This window comes from Psammomys obesus, unplaced genomic scaffold, assembly GCF_907164565.1.
Source record: "Psammomys obesus unplaced genomic scaffold, mPsaObe1.curated_primary_1811, whole genome shotgun sequence".
In the NCBI taxonomy this organism is placed as follows: domain Eukaryota; kingdom Metazoa; phylum Chordata; class Mammalia; order Rodentia; family Muridae; genus Psammomys; species Psammomys obesus.
In genome coordinates this window covers 126,841-147,952 of record NW_026590486.1, presented here as the reverse complement: position 1 = coordinate 147,952, position 21,112 = coordinate 126,841, and the positions used below count along the sequence as shown (strand labels likewise).

General features: G+C 38.0%; 1 protein-coding gene across 2 annotated transcripts in view; it reads right to left on the bottom strand.

The window, feature by feature from the left end:
- Luzp2 (leucine zipper protein 2) overlaps positions 1-21,112 on the bottom strand; it is a 235,869-nt gene that overhangs the window by 100,990 nt on the left and 113,767 nt on the right. For both annotated transcript variants that reach the window (XM_055607527.1, XM_055607528.1), the window contains exons 5-6: positions 20,496-20,558; positions 15,314-15,376 (exon numbers count right to left, since the gene is read on the bottom strand). In XM_055607527.1, the coding sequence (XP_055463502.1) occupies positions 15,314-15,376; positions 20,496-20,558 (126 nt within the window). The remainder of the gene's footprint in view (positions 1-15,313; positions 15,377-20,495; positions 20,559-21,112) is intronic.

Below are 21,112 nucleotides of genomic sequence, written 5' to 3'. Positions count from 1 at the left end.
CTGTTTATTTTCTTTTTATCATGCAGCGTCTCATAAGGCCATTTTCATACTTCTCTAGATAGAATGCAGTTTAAGTAATTCCTCTGTACTGTGGTACCTTTCCCTCACTCCCTGCTCTCCACTTTCATAGTTCCCTTTCCCACAGGCACTTTTGCTTTCAATGTTTCAGATTTTGGAGGAAAGCCTATAATTTTTGCCTTACTGACCGTACTAATTTATAGCCCACCATGTGCACATATGAGTTCCTCTTTCTCTACATTTCCCCTAGTATTTCATGTATTTTATCTTTTAATAACTGTTCTTATGAGATGACTGAGAAGAAATTTCTGCAAAGCATCATCTTTCTTTCTAGAAGTGCATCCCATCATGCCTTTGTAATTATGTTCAGTTATTATGTATCAATTATAAATGACATAATAGAGGTTGAGGAGAATACATAATGAATAAATTGTTTGTTGTGCAAGTGTGAAGACCAAATATCAGAACCCCCAAACCAATATAAAACCTAGGTGAGCAATGCAATCAGCTTTATTCCTAGCATTACGGAAGCAGGAACACAGTTTCTCAAGGCAAACTGGCTGGTTAGACTAGACAGAATCGGAAAACCTCAGGTTCAGCAAGGGATCCTGCCTCAATAAATAAGCATGGAGAAACGAAGAAGACACTTGGTGACAACCTCAGGCCTTTACACTTATGCACAAATATGATGACATGCACACAGAACAAAAATAGGTGACACAAATAAAGTTATATAAAAATGTGATAGTAGGCAACGTGGTAACTACCAAAGAAAGAAATAAACGAGAACCAATGAAGCTGCTGATGAAGAAGATGCACCTGTTGGGTCCAAGGTGTTGTTAACACAGTCCTCATGACCTCAAACAACATAACAAGCCCAGGAACCATGACAAAGGAAACACAATCAAAAGAAAAGGGTTCATTACCACATCTGCAAACCAGTAGATGCTTGGTTGTTTCCCATCAAAAGAGAATAGAATTGCATGCAGTAGAAATTCTTTCTCCTTTGATATTTTTAAAATATGTCTTTTTCAGTGTCCCTCTTTATTACATTTCAGAATCTCTCCCTAACCTTGACCCTACTTGTCTTCATGACCACAAAGCTTTTCAGCTCTTCCTACCAGTCTTCACTAACAATGTAAGGTCACACTGCTAACTTTTAGCCTGGATATCCTTCTCCGTATAGCTGGCACTCTTTCTTCTCTCTTGGCTCCTTCATCATCAGCATCATCAGCATTTTTATTAATTCTGTTTCTTCTCTATAAATGCTTTAAAGCACCCATGCAGCATTGGTGTAATGCCTTCGAGGTCTGATCCAAGATAACTTTTGTGTGGAGCTATTTCTGAGGCATTTATAAAATTCCTGGTTACCAAATCATTTTCTCTAATTATTTTCACCACAAGTAATAGACAAAGGTTTCCCAAAACATCTAACTATGTTTGATTAAAATTGATTATCAACTGGAAGTCCTCTCAATTTGTTTCATATCTTTATTTTCTCTATGCCCATTAAAATGTCTCAACCGTACTAGTAAAATTTTAAAAAAAAGTAATAATAAATGGAACTGCAGCCATGCAACCAGCACCACCACAATGATGACACAAAGGCATTTCATTCAAGGGAAATGATGTGCAAGATAATGTGGTCCTGTGATTGAATTACCTTGGAAGCTTCCTACCCCCTAGTGACACCATAGCTCGGTTAATGTCAGTACACATGCCTGCATGTTCGTGATGATTTTTTTGGTAAATCCTGTACTACCAGCAGAATAAACTAGAGGATGTGTCAGTAGGAAGAACTGCTGATATTCTACAATAATAATATTCAGAATGTGTTCCTGGAATGATATGTTTTAAATCAGTTTTCTACACCGTACCTAAAAAATAGTTAGTATAGAGTTTGTTACAATGGCATCAGCCTCCTGTATGTAGAGATCTGCCTTCTCAGAATGACTGAGTCAAACAAAAAGACATCTCTGTGAAGTATTCCTATGTGACAATGCCCTCTTCAGAAAGTAATACCAGCAAATTAAGGGAACTGTTAAAACGAAATGCAGTTAACTCAGTTTCAAATACTGGTTCTTTTAACTATTACTATTTAGGGAATTCTAAAAGTGAGGAAAAAATCAAATACCATCGGAATAGACTAAGCAAACTGCCTGGACCTTTAATTTAATGTGAGTGTCCCACACTTTAAGAATCAGCTCTGAGGAGTTCAAAGATGGAGGTGACCAGTGTGTACCATATCTAAGGAGTCAGGGATGACTGGATCCAGGTCCCGCTGATCATCTCCCAAGTCCAGGAGTCATGAATTGTGAGCCACCTGCCCTTTCCACATACTTGAGAGCTTGCAGGCCCCAGGTCCAGGGACCCTCCACTCCAGCAGCCAGACATCGGATCCCTACCACTCCCCTGAGGGTGTCTGGATTCCTAGGACAGCATCTGAACCTCCAAACTAACCACTGTTCTACTGGTCCTCTTGTAAAGACCAGGTGGACAATAAAATCATAATGATCCCAGATCCAAGATGGCAGAGCCCAGACTAGTCTGAGTCCCCAGGAGCACAGTGCCTGATAAGCCTGTAAGCTGAAGTTCAGCTGCCTTCTGAGGAACCGAATCCCCTGCAATTGCCACCTGAGGTAGATGCCCCCAGCACTTACCCCCTAGGCACCTGTGCTCCAGCAGCTGCCACCTGAGACACCCACGCCCGGCCATTCAAAGCACCCATGCCAGCGCCACTTGCCCTCAAGGCACTAGCATCCCTTGCCATTCAAGACACCAATGTCAGCTTCCCTTAATGAACCCATTAAGATGTCAATGCTTGTGGTCTTGCCATTCAAGACAACCACTCCTGCCACACTGCCATTCTAGGCATCTGCACAAGGGCCCTACCATTCAAGGTATCTGCATCCCTGCCTGTCAAAGCACCTGCTCCCTGACTTCAGAAACACCCACCCCAGTTTGGTTGCATCTGAAATACTGGCACCCATTTGTGTTCCCCTGTACATGTCTCCCCATCCTGAAGACTACAGCAGACATCAGAGATGGGTGGATCCAGTCTGAGGTGCAGGTTCAAGGAACAACCAACCAAGGCTATGGATAGCCAGATGGCTAAAGACTAGCATAAGAACACAATCAACAACAACCAGGACATTGTGGCTCCACCAGAACTCCACGAAAACAATGTCTATTCAAACGCAGATGAAACACAGGAAAATGACCTTAAATCTATGATTATACAGTTATTAGAGTCATATAAAGAAATGAACAAATCTCTCAAGGAAAATACAACTAAACAAATACAGGCCATCAATGACAGACAGGAAACCACAACCAAACAGGTGAAGGAAATGAATAAAACTGTTCAAGACCTGAAAATGAAATCAGATTTCATTTTCAATAAAGAAAACACAAACCAAGAAATCCCTGGATATGGAAAACTTAGAGAAGAGATCAGGAACTACAGAGTAAGTATCACCAACAGAGATGGAGGAAAGAATCTCAGGCGTGAAGGATACAATTGAAGAAATCAATAGTCTCTCAAAGAAAACATTAAGATGGAAAAGTTTCTGATATGAAACATCTGAGAAATGAAGGACACAGTGAAAAGGTGAAATCTAAGACTAATAAGAATAGACGAAAAGTAAGAATATAGGTTCCAAAGTCCAGAAAATATTTTCAAGAAAATCATAGAAGAAAATTTCCCCAACCTAAAGAAAGAGATGTCCTAAAACAAACAAGAGGTTTACAGAACACCAAATAGACTATACCAGAAGAGAGATTCTTCCCGCCATATAATAATCAAAACACTAAATCTACAGAACAAAGAAAAATATTAAAAGCAGCAAGGGAAAAGGGCCAAGTTCATGTAAAGGTAGACCTAGCAGAATCACACTGGACTTCTTAACACAGACTATGAAAGCCAGAAGGGTCTGGGCAGATGTCACACAAACAGTAGCTGCCAACTCGGGCTACTATACATAGTAAAACTTTCAATCATCATAAATGGAGGAAACAAGATATTCCACGACAAAACTAAATTTAAGCAGTATCTATGCACCAACCTAACCCTATAGAAGATACTAGAGAGAAAACTTCAACCTAATGAGGTCAACTACACCCCCAAAACACAGGGTATAGATAGCTTCACTACAGTAAAGCCAAAAGAAAACAAGCACACAACCACCAACTTCACAATAAAAGGAACTAAAAATCATTGGTCACTAATATCTATCAACATCAATTGACTCAACTCTACAATTAAAAAGATGCAAACTAACAGAATGTTTGTGGAAACAGGATCCAACATTTTGCAGCACTCAAGAAACATACCTCAGCAACAAAGATAAACACTACCTTGGAGTAAAGGGAAAAGATCTTCACCAAACCTACATCTGACAAAGGGCTCATATCCAGAATATATAAAGAACTCAAGAAGTTAAATACCAACAAACCAAATAATACAATTAAAAATGGCATACAGAGCTAAACAGAGAATTCTCAACAGAGGAATCTTGAATGGTGGAGAAGCACTTAAAGAAATGCTCAGATTACAAATGCTTTGTCATCAGGGAAACACAAATCAAAAGGACTCCTAGATTCTATCTCACACCTGTCAGAATGGCTAAGATTAAAAACTCAAGTGACAAAACATGCTGGTGAGGATGTGGAGAAAGGGAAACTCTCCTCTGTTGCTGATGGGAGTACAAACTTGTATAACCACCTTGAAAGTCAATCTCAAACTTTCTCAGAAAACTGGGACTAACCATTCCTCAAGACCCAGCTATACACCCGAAAGACGCTCCTCCATACAAGGATATTTGTTCAACCATGTTCATAGTAGCTTTATTCACAACAGCCAGAAACTGGAAACAACCTAGATGTCCCTCAACCAAAGAATGGATAAAGAAACTGTGGCACATTTACACAATGGAATCCTACTCAGCTATTAAAAAATAGGAAATCATGAAATTTGTAGGCGAATGGGTGGAACTAGAAAAGATCATCCTGAGTGAGGTAACACAGACCCAGAAAGATACATACAAACATAAGTGGTATATACTCACTTATAAGTAGAATTTAGTCATATTAGTACAAGATAGACAAACTACAATGCCCAAGAAGATAAACCTGATGGACATCTTAGGCTTCATGTGGGCCTGCTAGTTAAGGGAGTGGGACATATCTCTGACATGCACTATGTTACCTCCTTTTTGATCACTTCCTCTGGTTGGACTTCCCTGCCAGACCAGGAAGAAGACAAACTAAGTCCTCATGTGAATAGCTGAGCTGGAGTGTCTGGGTAGGGGTGCTCCCCTATTCTGAGGAATAGGAGAAAGGGGATGTCGGAGGAAGGGGGGTACTGGGAGGAGAGAAGGGAGGGACCTATGAGTGAGATGTAGGTTGAATTAATTAATAAAATAAAAATAATCAGCTCTGAGTTTGTGCTTTTCAGAGATACAAAATGCTAAGTCACTGCCATACCTGCTAGATTTTTGTAATACATGAGATCTGTGCATATTCAATTGCATGTCTTAGTTTAGTTTGCCTAAAGGTGGGTATCATTATTTAAACACCCAGAATTAAACCAGAAATCCATGAAACTGCTTAATTTCTATTGATGCCTTGCAGTCTAAGACACTGAGATTCAAGCAGCATACAATTACAAGGGTTCAAACCAGTGATTCTATTGATACAATAATTTCTGCTCACTATTCTCCACAATACATTTTATTTAAACAATTTTAATACTGAAAGAAATGGAAAGAGTTGTAATATAGAACTAACACAGTTTGTGCTCTATAAGAAAATAATTCACAGGACTATTTTCAATAATAATATAGTAAAAATTAATAATTTAGTAGACTTCATGAAATAATTTACTAGTCTAATCTTCATAAAATCTACAATTTCCAACTTATCAGATATTGGGTCTAAAGGTCAATTAGTCTCACAAACAATTGACCTAAAGCTAGTGGAAACAGAGACAATGAGAATATGAAATTACAAGAGTGTTTTTAGACAATTTTCAGTTGCATTTGTGTAAAGAAACTACAATTAGTGTGATGGAATCAAGGCTGAGTTAGTAAAATGTCCACTGTGCAAATATAAGGATCTGATTTCAGATTCCTAGAATACATAGAAAATGTCAAGGGTAGCAATGGTCAAAAAAGCCATCAATGAACAGGAAGGCCTTGATCCCTAACACTCGTTGGCTAGCCAGCTTTGCTGCACAGATCTTATTTTCAGGAGTGTGGAAGGTCAGTACAAGGAGGGAAGAGGGATCATTAACATTAAGATTGTTTGATAATACCTTAAGGAATCATATTACTTAATATTCACCTAAAAGTTTATATATATATGTCTGTGTGTGCATGCATGTGCGTGTGTGTTTGTGTGTGAAGTTTGGCCACTTGTTCTGACAATGTCTCCCACAAAAACTACATACTTACAGAAATTTTTATAATAGGTACATGAAACCTCCTTTAGAATGATTGGTCAAGGTATCCCAGTGACACCCAAAATAATATAGACTATTGATATGGTCCTTGGTTACTTCTTGTAGGTTCAAGGTAAGTCCCTGTTGCTGTAGATAGCACAAAATTTTAGGAAAAAAAAAAAAAACTCAGATGGCTCAATCCAGATTAATCTTGAAAGCTTCCTCCCTCTGATCTCATTTCTGTGGTACCAGAGAATATTACACAAGCTTCTAAGGTTGGGAACTAATTACTAGTCCTACCAAGTTGCAACACCTGTGAACCAACATGATGACCAGCACGATAAAGGTTTAATAGATGGCAGGTACGTGTTGGTGGCAAAACAGCATTTGTCTAATGAGACTTAAGTCACACTCAACATGGGTGAAATCATGCCTTATACTAGAAACCTGCCAACCTCCTCAGACTAATGAGCGCATGGACCTTAGGGAAGGATCCACTACCAGCATAATTCCTTACCACTCCTAAATATTATCTTCGTACTCACAGACAAGTGTACCTACCATCCCTCATCAAAGAAGCTTCTGCTTACAGCAAATGGAACCATTACAGAAAACCATACTTGGACACAATGCAGAGATCAACAGATCATCAGGATCTCAGCCCCAATGTATACCTCTACATCACAGCTCCTGCATCTGTGGCTTGAGGAACATCACTGAGGAGCAACAGAAATAGTTTTTTTGTTTGTTTGTTTGTTTTTAAGATTTCTTATTTATTATTTATACAGTATTCTGTCTGCGTGTGCCAGCATGCCAGAAGAGGACACCAGATCTTATTATAGTTGGTTATGAGCCGACATGTCGTTGATGGGAATTGATCTCCGGACCTTTGGAAAAACAGCCAGTGCTCTTAACCTCTGAGCCATCTTTCCAGTCCAAGCAGTAATATTGTTAAGAGTCAGAATATAAGAAAGTATGCTAATGAAACTGTATCTCCTAGAAATGGTTCCAAAAGAAAAAAAAATGGCCATATGATAGATATGTTAATGTCATAGAGAGATATTTTCACTGGATCATGTGCTTAGGCAAAGAATTTCAGGAAACAAATAAGTGGTGGCAAACAAAGAATTATCCTTTCCTAGAGAGGAGGCCCCTTATTAGCGTTCTAATGCAAGGTGGACAAGTGTGAAACTATGTACAATAAAGACAGACTCAATATACTGCATTTTATATAATTGTGCATACAAACACATGCAGAAAATAAAAATCTATAGAAAAAAAAAACTATTGATTTGAGATTGGGAGACATTGAGGAGCTAGAAGGGAGAGTACCTGGGAGGGACTGGAGAGAAAAAAAGGGAGAAATTTAATTTTAATTAAATTAATAATAGTTTAATTTAAACAGTCATTTAAATGTATGAATGTATTTTAATACATTTAATTTAAATATAATGGAAACAAAAATTAAATCTTTAGAGTGACTGGGGGAAAGATGCTAATTTCGGACGTTCATACACAAGTATTTTGATATGCATGTGTGCCTTCACAGACATCTGTTGTGTGTGAAAAATTGGAAGTGTACATACAGGTACAGATATTGTTGTTTTACAGTACTTATTTTTGATCTGTTAATAAAATAAACTTAATATGCAATAAAACAAGATATATTTAACAATTTATTTCTGAAGAAAAAAAAACACACCCTCAGGTCTTTGTACATTGACTGCTGCATAAGTGCTGTAAGCATGAAGCTGGGCTCTCTCCAGAAGTGTGTGGGGCTTTACATGGGTCCATGTATATGTGTGTTATGTTGTGTGTATGCAAAGAGAAGAAGATGAACAGTTTTTCTTGTTTTCCAATGTCCTTTCATAGATGAAATGGAATGTATAGCATGGAATATAATCATATACACCCAGACACTGGGTGGAATGTGTTCCTTAAATTAAATGAACAAAGTCAAGTGCAGTGGCAATTTATTGATAAATAAAAATTCCCCAGGAAGACAATTCAGAGATACTTGAAGAAATTATTCAATCTTTGTCATCTGCATTTTAACATTGAACCTCATTTTAGTTTCATGAGTAACTTTGAAGTGTGTTTGTTTGAGTGTTACCTGCTTTATCCTGGCACAGAAACTGGTATTCGAGAAGTAACTTCACAGTCTCTATTTCTAGGTGTATGAGAGCTAAAAGGGAAGGCACCCCCTCATTCAGCTACCCACCCCAAACTAAGTGCAGGTATTTGTGTGTATTCATTAGATCATGGTGGGGCTTGATAGAATAACTTTCATATAGCTGTTGGTGATGGTTGTGGTCTGATTTTCATATCCCTTTTCTGTTAGTTGGCTTATGCTGTATCATCCCAGAATGTATAGGAGAATGTTATCATTTTTTTGTATTTTTGAAAGTAACAGGGATTGAGCACAAATTCTTATGCAGAATATGGGAAGTTACTCCTATGTCATATATTGCGCATGGAATGCAGAGCCTTCCAACTCGGAGGAGGGCTTACACTTCCTTTTTTGGAGGATGAGTAATAATGCTTGGGTAGTGTGGGGAGATATGCCACATGTTTTAAAACTGTGCAGATTAGGTGGCTGGATTAAAATTTAGAAACATGTTAGAACACTACAGATTAGATGATTGGGTTAAAACTTAAAGATAGAGAGGATGGAGAGATGACTTGGCGGTTAAGATCACTGAATGCAGGCAGAGGCAGGCAGATATTTGTGAGTTTGAGGCCAGCCTGGTCTACACAGTGAGGCCAGGACTATCAAGGATACACAGAGAAACTCTTTCTTGGAAAAAAATGAAACAAACAAACAAACAAACAAATACTATGAAATAAAATGAAACAACACAAAACAAGGTTCCTGAATGTTCTTCTAGAGGACCAGGGTTCAATTTCCAGCACCCACATGGCAGCTCACAACTATTTGGTTTTGTTTAATTAAATTTTTATTTTTTTATGTTAATTATCATTTATTCACTTTGTATACCAGCTGTAATCCCACCCTCCTCCCCTCCCAATCCTACCCTCCCTCCCTCATCTCCTTCCATGTCCCTCTCCAAGTCCACTGATAGGGGAGGTTCTCTTCTCCTTCCATCTGACCCTAGCTTATCAGGTCTCATCAGGACTGGCTGCATTGTCATCCTCTGTGGCCTGGCAAGGCTGTCCCCCCTACCTCAGAGGGCAGGGTGGTCAAAGAGCCCACCACTGAGTTCATGTCAGAGACAGTCCCTGTTACCATTACTAGGAAACCCATTTGGACACCAAACTGCTATGGACTACATCTATGCAGGGGTCCTAGATTATCTCCGTGAATGGTCCTTGGTTGGAGTATCAGTCACAGAAAAGACCCCTGTGCCCAGATATTTTGGTTCTGTTGCTCTCCTTGTGGAGCTTCTGTCCTCTCCAGGTCTTTCTATCTCCTCCTTCTTTCATAAGATTCCCTGCACTCTGCCCAAAGTTTGGTTAAGAGTCTCAGCATCTGCTTTGATACCCTGCTGGGTAGAGTCTTTCAGAGGCCCTCTGGGGAAGGCTCACAACAATTTGTAACTCCAAGATCTGACACCCTCACACAGACATACAGGTAAGCAAAAAAACAATGCACATGAAATAAAATAAAATAAAATAAAATAAAATAAAATAAAATAAAATAAAATAAAACTGTAAAAATATGTGTAGGTGGCTGCAGTTTGTGACTTCCAGCTAAGTGTCATAGTTCAGTCACTGGAGTTCTCTTTGTTGTCTGCTCCCATCCAGCAGGGACATGTGCCTTCAGGCTGTTTCACATTTACTAAGGAGTTAGCTGTGCTCTTGGTTGAAACCTGAAGTGTTCCCTCTGAAGGAAACTCAGGGAAGGAAGTGTCTAAGACAGAAAGTAAGGACAAAGACAGTGTAAAGAAGGACCTGGGGAAAATGGTTATTGAGGAAGTGTGGTACATCTGCGGAAACAGCACATGTTACAGAAATAGGTGAGAATTTTCCAGCAGATTTTTAGGAAACAAAAAGATCTTTGTTTTGGAATGTTGTAGATACTAATTGCCAAGTATGGATAAGCAGAGGTGGTGCTGTCCAAAAGATTTGCCTGAGTTTTGTGGAACCTGAAACAGGTGATGTTCTCAACAGCCTTCCACTGTGCAAAGTCTACTCTTACACATGTACACAATTAATGGATGTAACCTGTCGTTCCACATGAGCATGCAGGGACTGACTTACCTGAAATACTTCTTTAATAAGACAAATCCAGGCCTTGTGGTTCTGCTGCTGTGTCACCACTTGTAAAGACTTCCACTGTGAATTTCCTATAATACTGCACTTGCCCTCTTATGAGGGATGAAAGTTACAGTGGTCTGTGTTTCCTTTTTATAAAGTGCTACAGATAGTGTCTGCTGCTCAATTCCTTATTCAGTCATCACAAGGTAACTATTATCTATCTCATTAAACATAGGTTAACAGACACCCCTGTGAGTGAATAAGTAGCACTAATGATATTTGAACTAAGTCAAGGATATTCACAGATGCAGATTTGACTTTGTTTCTTTGCTTTCTGAGACAGGGTCCCACTACATAGCCTTGGCTGGCCTGGAACTAGCTGGCCTGGAATGACAGAGATCTGCTTAACTCCGCATCCAGAGTACTAGGTTTAAAGGGTTGCACCAGTAGCTCAGATGTTCCTGTCATCTGAAGCTGTTTTCGTCATCATTAGAACAAAGGGTAGGCAAACAAGGCACTTCAGAAATGATAGAATTTGTGAAATCCCTGCATGTTCATGGTTCTTTCTTTCACTTTGTGCTGATAATAAATTTTAAGTTTGAAATAGAGGTAGTACTATATTTTTCTGTATTTTAATTGGAAAGTAGAGCTGTTTGACAATTGTTAGCTACCAGAAATGAGACCTATGAAGTACGGACTCTTAGAGAATAACTTCAGGGTGGTCAGCTGTGTACCTAAAATGTGCTGTGACATCTAGTTTTTAATTTCAGAAACTAAAATCACATATGGCTAGGAGCACATGTTTAATTTTCAGTGTACCAAGTGACAAATAGGATGAGTAAACATTTATGAATATCCTCCACCACCATAACATTTCATTTGACCTTATAAGCTGTGCACAGGATTGGACCTGAAGAAACTTAAGACAGTTCCTGATGGGAAGTGACTCTCTTCAAGAGCTTCATGATACATGAGTGCACTATTTGTACCAAGAAAGAAATATGGAGTAACCTTAATTTAGTGTAAATTAAAGACCATTCTCAGGGGAAAGGCTGCTTGGCCATGGCATAAAGTTAGCACGGTGGACATAACCAAAGTTTGTAGAGGTAAGCAGCAATCCCGGCCTCAACCCAATGCTCAGATCCAAAAGGCAGCTTGCTGCCAGCATTACTGTCTTTGTTTTGAGTTTGTTTTCTGTAACATCCACAAATGTTATAGGCTTCACAACTCTAACTTTTGTATCATGCCTCTACAATGGCCTTCATTTCCCACTTCAATGATGAGACAGAAATGATCCAAACCTACATGATTGGAGAGACTCTGCAGAAACACCAGACTGCCTGCGCCCAGTATTTTAAATTTATAGAGCCATGGCATAAAGCTTGACATTTGAGTTTTGGAAACTGTATCAAATTTTGCAATGAGAGTTTGAGGTTAGATGAGAAGTCAATAGAAAAGGATAACAGGGTTATCAGCAATATCCAGAATGGACACAGTCTGAATTGGGGGCAAACACAAACATAATAACATTTATAATGTATTTAGAGACCCAGCACTGTGATACGTACTTGGAGTCCCATCATTACTCATGCACACTTACCACTAGAAAAAGTCCCTGTGTGCAAACAAGAATACTCAGAATGGAACAGGACAAGCTTCTTTCCACAAAAATACTTCCTAAATGTCCAAACTTTCAAACTACTTAATATTAAACTGGTCCATTTTATAGCTTTCCATAAGAAAAATGCTATGTAAATCTATAAAATTATAATCGATTTCATGTATGTCCAGATCTTTCCTGAAATGTGCTGATGGTCTTCACACTCCTTATTAGGCAGGAAGGCATTGAGAAGAACAGACTGCTGTGTAGCTGAAGCAGAAAAAATGAATAAGCACACATCCAGGATTTTTACACAAAAGTTAGGACAAATTCTCTTTAAATCTTTAGGTTTGTCTTATTGCCCCCAAATTATTAAAAATAAATCTTGAGCTTTCAATGAATCCTTTTTTTTTTCCTTTGTGGTTTTTTGAGATAGGGTTTCTTGTGTAGGCTTGGCTGTCCTGGACTTCATTTGTAGACCAAGCTGTCCAAACTCACAGATATCTGCCTGCCTCTGCCTCCCTGAGTGCTGGGATTATAGGCATGTGCCACCATGTCCAACTGTATGTTTGGATATTAGCATACATTTTTGAGAAACAAATATAAGTTTATTAAAAATTACATATCATTACATCTAATAGGAAATGCATGTGATCTTATAAAATCTTTTTATCTATCATCTATCTATCAATCATCTAATCTATCATTTATTAATCCATCGATCTATCACGTATCACATTACTAGTAAAAACTAGAAAATAAATGAAGTTATTTATGTTTTATGTTTTACACAGAAGCATCACGGCCCCCAAATCCATTTAGTTCTAAGTTAATAAACTTGTATGTGTCTTACTCAAGAGCGTAATTCTGATGTGATATCTTTTAAATTGGTTATCCAGGAAAAACCATAAACATTGAAAACAGGTACGACCCACACAACCCAAGAATGTTACTTATTTATTTGTTTTTAAAGAAGTTCTATTATGTATCTCTGAATGTTTTGGAACTCGCTGTGTAGAGAAGGCTAGCCTTCCACCCACAGAGATATGCTTGTCTGCCTTCTGAGTGCTGGAATTAAAAGCACATGCCACCATGTCCGGCCTCCGGAAAAGATATTTTGGAAATAAGTAGTAACTATTAAATAATTGTTAATACATTTGCAAATAAATTTTGGTGTTTATGTGTAAGGTTACAAACTTGAACAGCCTTGATTTCTTCTTTGTGAAATTGACTCCATGGCTCCTCCTCATTGTTGCTTAGAGGTTGTGTGAGGGTTAGATGTCAAAGCACACTAAAAGCATTGGATAAAACCTAAAATGTTTGTGGCTCACTGTGTGTCACCTTAGGATGCTGAGTACTGTCAGCTGAACAGCACTGGGTGAGTCTCAGACATTGTCTATATTAACGTTTCCAATCTAATCTTCTCTTTATCACAGAGAGCCATAGGAACTAGATATTCCTCAAAGCAGCCATAACACTCACCAATAAAGCACTGTCCCCCTCTGTGGGTCTTTGGAAGGGCTAACCATAAGGTCACGCCCTGACCTACAATGGCTAATCGCAGGTTATAGATACAATGTTCCAGAGGTGAGAAGCCAAACCTCAGTATGGGGGCATGCCAGAAAGGCCAAAGGGTGATGGCATAGGCAGGTCCTTCTGAGTGTCCCCTTAGTCAGTTGTGACACCTTGTTCTTCATTCAATCATATTTACACGGAGTTGTTTATTCTCTATTCAAATTACTTATAACAATGACAGTTTTCTCCAGGTATTTGGGGCTTCATGTGTGACGGGTCCAGATGTTTTCTTAGGGCTCAGGGGACTGTGGGTTAAAGAGCACTGAAGCAAAGGCAGGAATAGCATTTGTCAAAATGCGCCAGAATCATGTGCTACATACAAACACCAGTTGACATAATCAGATCGTTTCCTGTGATTCTAAAGGCAAGAGTAAGTGCACCTCAGCACGCGTCATTTCTCACTACTCGCAATAAAAAGCACTTCACTTCCACCTTTAAGAAAATTTTTATATCAGTAAAAGTAAAACTCAAATTTCCACTTAAGGTGATCATTACAGTTAAACTGGTTAAAATGTAAATATATTTTACACATATAATTTACACATATAATTAATCTTATTTTACTGACATATTATTATACTTACTTGTAAAAGCCCAAGTGTCTATTCCAGTACTGTAGGTGATAAAGCAGATAGATAAAGAGAACAAATCAAAGGCCTTTATTCTCTCTTTTGGGTGAGAATGAATGGGCTAATTTGCTTTGGTGCTATAAGGAATTCTCATGATCTTAATTCCTCAGCACAAAAAAATTCTATAGTTTTCAAGATAACAAGTCTGCAATGAATTGCCATGGGTTAAATCAAGGAAGCTGGGGCAAACACTCTCTTATCCTTTATTCTGCAATTTCTATGACTACTTACATTCCTCTTTTGACTTCCTTGCTTCATTGGTAAAAAGACCCAAGTATTAAAATCTGTGATAACAAATTTAATCTCTCTCTATTTATATCGGTAATTTAGTCACATCAGCAAAGTCTCCTGTGACAGAAGATAGTTCTCATAAAGACGAGGAATTCAGAACAGAGAATCCCTGGGGATAGCTATCCATCTATCCACATTCTCAGTGGATTCCAGTTTCTAAAGTTCAGATTTTAATCAGATAGACCTGTGATTGAATTTGTTAGTAAACTCTTGTTAAGACTGAAAGGTCACCAGTAAATGTATGTGTCAGAACTGTCACAATATATGCTCTGTTTTGCCAAGACCTACCAAAGACAATTCACCTAAATACTTAATGGCCATAAATAGACTTATAGAAGCTTTAAATTCATTAGAATCAAATCTGCCTTTGACAACAAATAGACATATGTTCTTGTATTAAGAGGTAAGAAAATAGTGGGAACCCACTCAGCCAAGATCAATTCTTCATTAAAAAGTCCAGCAAGTACAATTAGTACAAGAAATATTTTTGACATGTTAGGTGTTGGGATAGCAGTTTAGAGGGGAAACAAGAAAGATGCTTACCTTAAATAACAAATCTTTCTTCCCATAACGGAGCTCTTTCAGTTGAGCTTGGATTTTTTTGGACTGTAAAAGCAGAGATATGAATTAGTGCTTATGCTCACTTGTATTTTCAATCTTAAAGATTTATTTTTTTTCACACTGCGCAGTAGTAAATGTTTCAGCTGAGTCAAAGAGAATCCCATAATTTGGATAATCAACATAGGAGAGTAAACTTAGCTTTGGCATCAAACATGTAGACATCTGGGTCAGGAAGTAAGAATTCAGTCTGTTCAAAAAATCATATATTTACAAAAGTGTTATCTAAATAAATGTTCTGTCTTTTACTCTACACCCAACCACAGGAAATACCTGTAATTCAGGCATGACAAACAAACTAATTATAAGTGCCAAGTGCATGTGTGATGTATAAAGGCAGTTATCTCTGTTTTTATTTACTTGCTTTTTAAGATCAGTGATGGTTGAGTGTAAATGGATAGCCATGTTTTCATTCACTGTATTTTCAATGGAGACCAGCACACAAATGAACAGAATGTCAAATTCCATGATTCAAGCGTGAGTTGTGTTGAAGAGGATCGTATTTTTAACAGGGTCATTTTAAATATAAAAAGGTTAAAGGAACTCAATTGCTTCCAGTGACACATTGCTACACTCATTTATCTGAATACTGATAACTTATCTGTAACCCAGAGAAGACTATGTATCCTCAGCCTTTTAGAAAAGACACAGTTACCAGTACTGTAATGTGAGTACCTCAGTTCACTGAGTTCCAGCTCTTGAAATAATAGCTCCTCATGTTTTACTGGGGAGAAACATTCACACGGGCATACATACATGCACATAACCAGATGATCACGGGCAAATGTACAAAATACAAGAAAGAATAAGAGGTGCTTACTTCTTTAGTGCACATTCTAAAATCAGAATAATGGGAAGACTGGCATCCTGTATGATCTGAAATTACTTGAAAATGAATTTGAAAGTGAATTTGAAAGGGAGTAGAGATTAAGAGCATGGGAAAAGGGGAAGGAGAAGGGAGGGAGAATGATCTAAATATTTTATTTAAATTAAAATAATATTTCTTTAAAAAAAAGAAGTTGATAAAAGAGCCAACTGTTCGAAGATTTTGTTTTTTTCTTTTTTAATTTTTATTTATTTTATTTATTTTATTTAATTTTATTTTTTTCTTATCAGTTACATTTTATTAACTCTGTATCCCAGCCGTGTCCTGCTCCCTCATTCCCTCCCAATCCCACCCTCCTCCCTCATCTCCACCGTGCCCCTTTCCAAGTCCACTGATAGGGGAGGACCTCCTCCCCATTCATCTGATCCTGTTTTATCAGGTATCTTCAGGACTGGGTGCGAAGCCCTCCTCTGTGGCCTAACAGGACTGCTCTTCCCTGAGGGGTGGGGAGGTCAAAGAGCCAGTCCTTGAGTTCCTGTTAGAAATAGTCCTTGTTCCCCTCACTATGGGAAACCACATATTAATCACAGGTTATTTACTTTGTATCCCAGCCGTAGCCCCCTCCCCCATTCCCTCCCAATCCCACCCTCCCTCCCTCATCTCCTCCCTGTCCCTTTCGAAGTCCACTGCTAGGGAGGTCCTCCTCCCCTTCCATCTGACCCTAGCTTATCAGGTATCTTCAGGACTGGCAGCAAAGTCCTCCTCTGTGGCCTAGCAAGCCTGTTCCTCCTTTGGGGGGTGGGGAGAGGTAAAGGAGCATCCTTAGTGAGGTATCCCAGGAGCAGAAAGACACACATGGTATATACTCACTTATATAGTCCTATAAGATAGGATAAATAAACTAAAATATGTGCACCTATAGAAGATAAACAAGAAAGAGGACCCAGGATAAGATGATCAATCTTCACTTAGAAAGACAAATGGGATGGACATGGGAAGTAGGAGAAAACAAGAAACAGGACAGGAACCTACCACAGTGGGCCTCTGAAAGATTCTACCTAGAAGTGTATTGAAGCAGATGCTGAGACTTGTAACCAAACCTTCGGCAGAGTGCAGAGAATCATATAAAAGAAGGGGGGGGGGTTAATATGACCGGACAGGAGCTCCACAAGGACAAAATATATCATGGCACGGGGGTCTTCTATGATATTGTTTCTCCAACCAAGGACCATGTATGGATATAACCTAGAACCCCTGCTCTGATGTAGCCCATGGTAGCTCAGTATCAAAGTGGGTTTCTCTAGTAAGGGGAACAGGAATTATTTCTGACATAAATTCAATGACTAGTTCCTTTTGTTTTGTTTTTAACAGTATCTCTTTTCTACCAAAAGATACCCTCTTTTCTTGAAAGAGGCAGTGAGTGCAAAATGTCCTATGCTTAGAAGACCAAAATTTTCTAGTGATAACATAGGATTGACAATTGTAATTAAAAAAGAACATTTCCATGTAACTGTTTTATCTCTGGAACTTACACTTTCATGTTGGAATTAATATTTCCTAGAACTGTTCTTCAAAGTTTCCCAAGTGTTCCAAAATTATGATAACTGGTTCAGAGGCTTTTCTCACACTAACTTTTTCTCTATGATGATTCTGATTTGCATGGCTGTCCTTACCCATGCCACTCATTTTAGTAAAGGACAATCCTGTTCCAGTCTGGAACTCAGATCTCTTAGTTAAGCCAAAGAATCTCTCAGAGAAACAGTCGTTCTCTCAAATAGTGTTGGTAAGTGTGGGTGGGGGTCAGCAGCTTGCTACTGTACATAGTATGTATTTGCATAGCCTGTCCAATGCCATCTTCACTCCTCCTGATTCTTAGTGCTCTAGTGTTCAGGAGTCAAAAAGGACTAATTTTAACCATTTATAATCTGTTTTTCATAGGAGGTGTACAATATGATTTAAAATTTTTGTTATACCAATCAATATTTAAAGCTCCATTTGATAGTGGTTTTAGTAAATGAAACTATAATTAAATGGAGACTTTTCCCTATTTTTTTCCTGCAATTAGTGACCATAATGGTAGACTTCTTGGCCTTTGTTGTCATGAAGACAGCATGAATTGTTCATAGTCCCATGTTGTCTGCGTTTCACAGTATAAACCTAATTGTCAGTATATAAGTGGAATTCTTTCTGATGTTTTCACAAAGATTATACAAAAACAAATATATCTGAAGGAGTATAGCTATTGTGGAATGTATATTAATTTGAAGCCATATAAACATGCTGTTTTAGCTTATCGGCAATATTTGGATAAGTTAAAATTATAAAAAAAAAGAGATAAGTCTCCAACAAATGATATGCTATTTGGAATCTCAGTAATTTTATTTTTACTACATAGATAATTGTAAATGTGATTTCAAATATCAGATCATAAGGACTATGGAGTGTCTGCATGTGCATGAGCTAATTAAAGCTGGGAATAACTATAATGACAGCTAGAAGAAAATGATGATGAGGATGTAGGCAGCCATGACAGAATATTTTAGCTCCTTAGTCTCATTTAAGAGACAACTGTCTAATCTGAGAGTCTTTCCTACAAATTTATGTTCAGATAACCCTCCCTTTATGAACTAATAGTCATGGTGATGGCAGATGGTGTTGATAGTATTTTCTGTTTGTAATGTTTGTTGTGTAACTATTTCATCTGAATTGAAACATTAGTTCTCAGAGAGAAGAAAGAGGCTCCTAAGACTTGGGGAGCTAATAATTGTTCACCGCACTCAGGAAGCCCAGGAAGTTAGTAGACTCCTGGCAGGCTCAGCAAGGTCATATAAACAGTGGCAATTGCTGGGTAGAGGGGAATCTCTAACCCAATATGCTGTCTTCAATCGTGCATGAAAGCGATAGATACAGCTTTTTTGAGCTGTTGCCCATGCTGTGCTGAGAATTTCAGTGGTGCAGCTGCCTTTATTCATTCTGTTTCAAGTGTCTTATGTGCAGTGAATACATATTTTGTCCACCTCTTCCCCAGAAAAAGCACAGCACACGGTCTTCTATGCCAAATCATAGTGGATTTCATTCCTGCATGAATACAGAATTGAGAGCTAGTGACCCAAATCATGAGCTCTAGTCAGCTCATCCCCAGCAGAAAAGATTGTCATTTTGTTTTGAGTAATATTGATGAATCAAACAATACAAATTTGTATACATTATTTTAAAATATTGCTGTGACAGTGTAAACATCTCCCTTGCTACCTAGAATATTAAGCTCTAATATTGTTCTACACATATTAAACAAGATAAGGGAAAATGAATAATTTATATAAACTTCCTCATTTCCCCCATTAAGGATCTGAGGAACACAGTAATGAACAAGTGAGATTTAATCTTCATTGAGCCAAGGGAAATAGGAACATTCTTGAATGAAGAGGTTAAGCCGTAAAGGTAGAAACTATTTAATTTTCTGCATCAATGATGCTTCCTGTGCCCCTTTCTGCCATGTACTTTACTTTTGTGGGGATCCTGGCAACATGTTCATTGTCGTGTAATGCAGCTTTTCCCGCTATTTGTCATTTCTTGAGAGTCTTACATGGCTCAGGTCTCCTTCAAGAATCACTATTCTAGTTGAGAATGACATTTAACTCCTGATCTTCCTGTCTCTGTAGCCATGTGCTGGTACTATAGGTGTCTGCATCACATCTGGCTTAGACCCTCCTTATTCAAAATATTACCCCACTTCCTATATCACAGTATTCAGAAATTTCAAAATACACCTGATCTGTATTTCAATGATCCCAGTAATATGAACAAGGTCATGCTTATTTCTGTCCAAGTAGAGCAAAATGCAATGAATTGAAACACTTCCCTGGATCAGATCTACGAACTACTCTTTTTTTTTTTTTTCTTTTCAAGGAGGATCAATATTTTGCTTTCCATCCATTGTGTATATTTTTATTGGAAACTTTGTGGGTGGCATATAGATGTCACAAGCATAAGTAAAATGGAAGGGGAATCTAGTCATTTCTACTGGAGAGATTCAATCTATACAAATGAGATAGGAGTTAGAAAGTAATTTATGAACATGGCATTGGATGCACTTTTAATTTTTTCATTTGTGCAATGTTGGAATAAGTAGGTACATGTAAAAATAAAAATGTAGATTATTTTGTATCCAGTGTTTTTATTTGTGTTAAGGGAAAAGCTATTGTTTTTTTAGATTATGCAAGATTCAATTTAATATTAATTTTAAGCAGTTAAACTTACAAAAAGGTCATATTTACTTACCTCTTCTGCATGAATACCACACAGCTTGCTTCCTGACAACAATTTGTTTTTCAAGCTTTTATTCTGAATAAAAGAAAGAAAATTTTACTCAAAAAATGATAAAGTATTAAGAATTTCTTTAATTAATTTAGTATATCACTCTGTTTGGCTCACAGTTTAAAGATATATGTTATCTAAAGAATTTGTAGGAATATACTATTCATTTGAAAATCATTTTCAAGTTAAAAAACCCCTCATAACTTAGTACTAGGATAGTCACTCAAAACAATACAACTTTGGCCAATGAGATGGCTCAGTAGGCCAAGCTACTTGTCACCAAGTGTGAAGACATTGGTCCCTAGGACCCACATGATGGAAAGAGAAAACTGATTTCCCAGAGGTGGTCTTCTGATCTCCACAAGCATACCAGAACACAGGGAGGACAGGCATGTGCGTGTTCACTTGTGTGTGTGTGCACACACACACACAAACACACACACACACACACACACACACAGTGGGCACACATACAGAAGTAAAGAAAAAGGTTAAAATATAAAGCATTATCTAACCTTTTTACTTACTTATGTTTCTTTAGTTTACATGTAGTTTTATAAAATAATCTCAGCTTTACATCA